The 5,211-nt window shown below is 37.8% G+C and overlaps 1 protein-coding gene across 4 annotated transcripts in view; it reads left to right on the top strand.

The window, feature by feature from the left end:
• Positions 1–5,211, top strand: part of CCDC18 (coiled-coil domain containing 18) — a 139,474-nt gene that overhangs the window by 42,429 nt on the left and 91,834 nt on the right. For all 4 annotated transcript variants that reach the window (XM_006140140.2, XM_014586553.2, XM_006140139.2 and 1 more), the window contains 2 exons: positions 2,758–2,978; positions 4,764–4,874. In XM_006140140.2, coding sequence (XP_006140202.1) covers positions 2,758–2,978; positions 4,764–4,874 — 332 coding nt within the window. The remainder of the gene's footprint in view (positions 1–2,757; positions 2,979–4,763; positions 4,875–5,211) is intronic.

Below are 5,211 nucleotides of genomic sequence, written 5' to 3'. Positions count from 1 at the left end.
ACGCCCTATAGCGAAAACCTCTCAAAAAAAAAAAAAAAAGAAAAAAAACCTGTCTCGGAGTGCTCAGATTAAGAAACTTTAATACCTTCTTGTCTTCCACAGTGAACATTACAGATTTATCCTTACAGTCATCCTTTCTTTTTCCGAGTGAGTTTGAAAAGGCCATTGTCTTTTTTTTTTTAATTATTTATTTATTTTATTTTATTCTTTCATTTATTTTTTTAAATTATTTATTTTAATTTTTTTTATGCCTTCATTTATTTTAATTTGACCAGAGAGAGACACGGAGAGGGAGAGAGGGAAAGTGAGAAAGGAAGCCACCAGGTCTAGGACTCGAACTGTGGTCAGCCATATGAGAGTGTCCAGCACCTTAACCACCACGCCACCTGCTGGTCCCCATTCATTTATTTTTTAATTTGACCATAGAGAGACAGAAGGTGAGAGAAAGTGAGAAAGCAGGCCACCAGATTCAGGACTTGAACCCTGGACAGCCCTGTGAGAGTGTCCAGTGTCTTAACCACCACGCCACCTGCTGGTCCCCAAGGCCACTGTCTTTTGTATGAACTATTAAGTATCCTTCATCGGATGACGATTCAAATGCATCTTATGTCCTGGCACTTTGCTCTGAAAGAATGTGATGTCACATTTTGTGTCATTGATATTGTCAGGAGGACTGATGCCCTTAAAAGAAAGAATTTTGTTTCCACAGGAGAGAGCAAAAATTTCTTTATATTCTACAGAGATGGCTACAGCTAGACCTCTAGCAAAGCTGTCTCTATACATAAATATTTAGAATTTGTCCTAGGATTCATTACGTCAGCATCAAGCATATCTTCAAACATAAGTTCTTTTTTCTGATCAGTGAAAAGAACTTGGGTGTTTGTTTTTTTGTTTTTGTTTTTTTTTTTGAGAGGTTTTTGCTATAGGGCGCGTGCGCTCACTAGACCGACAGAGAGAAAGAGACAGAAAGCGAGAAATCGCCCCCCCCTCAGGGGGGTTGACCACACCGCAATCCCTTCTCCTCCATTCTCCTCTTGGGATCTTGGGTACGCTCGCACACAGGCCCGGCATTGAGTTTTAAGCACCGGGTCTGAGAGCGAACCACGATCTACTACATGGGAGTTCAGCGACATAGCCATTACGCTAACTGCTGGTCCCAAAAGAACTTGGTTTTTCACATTTCATGTGACTGACAATTTAGGTTTCATGCTTGCCAAGGTAATCTGATTCCAGGTCTTCATTGTCTTCAGGTTTGAAATAGAGTATATTGTTAATAAGTTTCATTTCCAAAAGTTGATGACATTGTTGTCTTCTGGTTCAACAGCCATCTTTATTCTTGTGCAGTCCCCACCAGAGGAAGCCATCAAAGGGTCAGGGATCCCTTTTCTCTTCCTGAGGCTATGTGGATCACAAAAGGCGACCAAACCTTCAGCATAGGGAGGTTGCCAGGAGTGCAGCACTCCTTTCTGTTCAACTATTGGGTCCAGCAGTTGTCAGGGCATTGGGGAGGGAAGCATCTCCACTATTAATTTCATTAAGGCTTATATTTTGTGTATGTGTGTGGTTACTCTAAGGGTTAACAAATGCATCTTTAATTTATCACAGTATGTCTTTAAATACAGTGAGCTGTTAGCAGAAAGAACAGCAGAGAAAATCAAATTATCAAAGTGATTAGAGATAATAGGGAAGAGACTGATGGGATTAGTAGGAGTAGCAATTATTAGAGTTGGTAATAAATCTACCAGAGATTTTCTGACATTGGGACTAATGGTTAGCGTAATGGCTATGTCGCTGGACTCCCCATGTAGTCAACCGTGGTTCACGTCCCGGACCCTGTGGCTTAAAACTCATGCCGGGCGTGTGTGCATGCCTGCCCAAGATCCCGAGAGGAGAATGGAGGAGAAGGGATTGCTGCGTGGCCATCCCCCCTGGAGGGTGATTTCTCTCTCTCTTTCTCTCTGTCTCTCTCTGTCTGTCTGGCAAGCGCATGTGCCCTCTAGCAAAAATCTCTCCAAAAAAAAAAAAAAAGATTTTCTGACATCAAAGCAGAACAGAGCCAATAACAGATAACCTATAATATGAATTATTATGGATGTGGAGACTTTCTAGGAAATAGCTATTTATGCACTGCTTGAAGGCAAAATAAATCCGTATTTGTTACCACATTTATGAGAGCTCCTTAAACTTCAGTGAGAGTTAGATGTATATGTTGATAGTGGGGAAAGGGCGTAGTCAGATAACTACCTATGAAACCCTTGGTAGTTTTTAGAAGCATCACTGAATTTTCATCATCTGTTTTGGAAAGAAGGAAGATGGGACTAGGAATGATTCACTGTTGAAATTTTTGAATTAGCGTCTTCATAGAGTATATATGAAGAGTATTCTTAATGACGTTATAGTGTCCAAATTAATTTGTAATTTAAGGAGATAGAGCAACTTGAAAAAAAATTTACAATGATTTCTAACTAAAACCTGTGGTAGAGAGGGGCCCTTAAATCCAGTACAGAAGAATAGTCACAGCTATCTGTAAAGGTGAGAGATTTAGAACTTTCTCCCTCTTTGTTATGTATTTAATTTAGGAAATCCTTTACTTACCATATTCCTCAGTTATGTTTTCATTATTGTATATTTCATTATTTATCCCTTGTAATATTCTTTACAAAAACCAAACTTTTTTATGATTGAATCTTTCAACTATTTAAGTTTTTATGTTCAAAGTTTTATTTGGAGCATTTTTTCTTTTATATTTTTTAACAGAAAGCATAAAAAATCAAAGTCAACATACTGTGAACAAGCAATATGAAAGAGAGAGGCAAAGACTTGCAACTGGGATAGAAGAACTACGTACTAAGCTGATGCAAATAGAAGCTGAGAATTCCGATTTGAAGGTTAACATGGCTCATAGAACTAGTCAATTTCAGCTGATTCAAGAGGAGCTGCTAGAGAAAGCTTCAAACTCTAGCAAACTAGAAAGTGAAGTAAGCTTTGAATTACTTGAGTTTGTTTACTAAATTTCAAAATAAAAGAAGTATTATTGCAGCCTGTAAGTATTATATGGTTAAGTCCAGATTTAGAAAATTTTTTTTTTAAAGTACCTGATAAGTTATAAATTATTTTGAAATTACATTTGGTTTTGTGTGTGTGTGTGTGTGTGTGTGTGTGTGTGTGTGTGTGTGTGTTTAAGACAGGTTTTCGCTATAGGGCACGTGTGCTCGCCAGACAGACAGAGAGACATAGAGACAGAAAGTGAGAAATCACCCCCCAGGGGGGATGGTCACGCTGCAATCCCTTCTCCTCCATTCTCCTCTCAGGATCTTGGGCATGCATGCACACACACCCGGCGTGAGTTTTAAGCCACCAGGTCCGGGACGCGAACCGTAGTCGACTACATGGGAGTCCAACAACATAGCCATTACACTAACTACTGGTTCCCAAACTTTTGTGTTTTAACCTATGTAAAAAGTAGAAAAATATATTCTTGTTAAAAGGTCTCAGATTTGGTGAAACTAATACTGCATTGTAGCGTATTATTTGTTTCACAGAATATGTTAATGTGAGTATACGAATACTCATTTACAAGTAAAGGATTTGGCTTATAGGGTCAGCAGGTGGTGTAAAGGTTACAACCACTGGATCCTACATGGGCTACTACACAGTTTGAGTCCTGGAGACAACTTGAAAAATGCCAGGCATGTGTGTGCATGTGCCCAAAATCCCAAGAGGAGATTGGAGAAGGGATTGTAGTATGGCCATGCTTTCTTTTTTTATTTCTTTTTTAAGAATTATTTTATTAACTTTATTTATTTACTTATTTATTTTAATTTAACCAGAGAAGGACAGAATGAGAGGGAGAGGGAAAATGAGAAAGCAAACTGCCAGGTCCAGGACTTGAATTGTGGTTGGCCAGCACCCTTAACAACTATGCTGCCTGCTGGCCCCCATGGTACACATATTTTTTAAGGAATTATTTATTTAATTCCATTTGTTATTATTTCTTAATTTGACCAGATTGAGAGAGAGAAAGGGAAAGCGAGAAAGCAAGCCACCAGGTTTGGGATTGTATCATGGTCAACCATGTAGAAATCCAGTGCTTTTAACCACCATGCCACCTGCTGGCCCCATTTTGTCGTCTTTAAGTATACAGGCAAGGCTATTGAAAAGACCTGTGTGGTGGGAACTTATGTTAATAATAGAAAATAATATGTTAATAATCTGTTAACATATTATTAACAGCTACCAGGTTAGAAAATTGTCAAATACTGAGATTATAACTTTCTAAAAATTATGAAAGTAGCACAGTTAACTTGTTGAAAATGTTAACTACAGAAAGAAAAAATAACTTGATAGTCTGCCACCAGAAATAACTGCTGTTAATCTTTTATTATACTAATTTCAGTGCTGAAAATTTTAGAAATTATTATACTAATTTCAGTTACTTTTGAGAAAGGCATCAGGGTGCATCCTATTTGGATATAAGTGTCTGAATTAAATTCCTTATGTATTATTACATGGATGGAAGAAGTGATCCCACATCTGTAATTTTCCTTTGTTTTTCTTCTAAATTGTCACTTATTTTTATGAAAGAACATATAACTATGTAGATCATAAGGTGATTCACTTTGCAGCTGTATTATTACCATAAATCTGTTACATTTATCTGGTTACAATGTATTTGAACTTCAAGAAGAAGAGTATTTAATTTTAGTATCTAAAGTTTGTTACCTTGAGACAATAATTTTGTATTTATTTCATTGTGTTTTCAGATGAAGAAGAAATGTTCTCAACTTCTAACTCTAGAGAAACAGTTGGAAGAAAAAATAGTTGCTTATTCCTCTATTGCTGCAAAAAATGCAGAACTTGAACAAGAACTTATGGTAAAACTTATCTCTCTCTTTTTTTGTTTAATATCCCTGAGGGTGCATTCACTCACCAGCAACACGGGGTGGGAGAAGAGAGAAAGCATCTCCCAAAGGGGAATGGCCATGATGCTGTCCTCTCTCCCCAGTTTTGCTCTTGGAATTGGGGCATGCATGCACATATGCCTGGTTTGTCTCTCAAGCCACCAGAACCAGGACCCAAGCCGTGTAGTCAGCCATGTAGGATCCAGTGCCTTAACCACCATGCCACCATCTGGCCCCAAATTTACCTTTTTTTTTTTTTTTTTAATTTTTTTTTTTTAACTAAAAATTCCCTTTGTTTTTTAGGCCTTTA

This window comes from Tupaia chinensis, unplaced genomic scaffold (genome assembly GCF_000334495.1).
Source record: "Tupaia chinensis unplaced genomic scaffold, TupChi_1.0 Scaffold000023_1, whole genome shotgun sequence".
Taxonomy (NCBI): Eukaryota; Metazoa; Chordata; class Mammalia; order Scandentia; family Tupaiidae; genus Tupaia; species Tupaia belangeri.
This window is presented reverse-complemented; position numbering and strand designations above follow the sequence as displayed.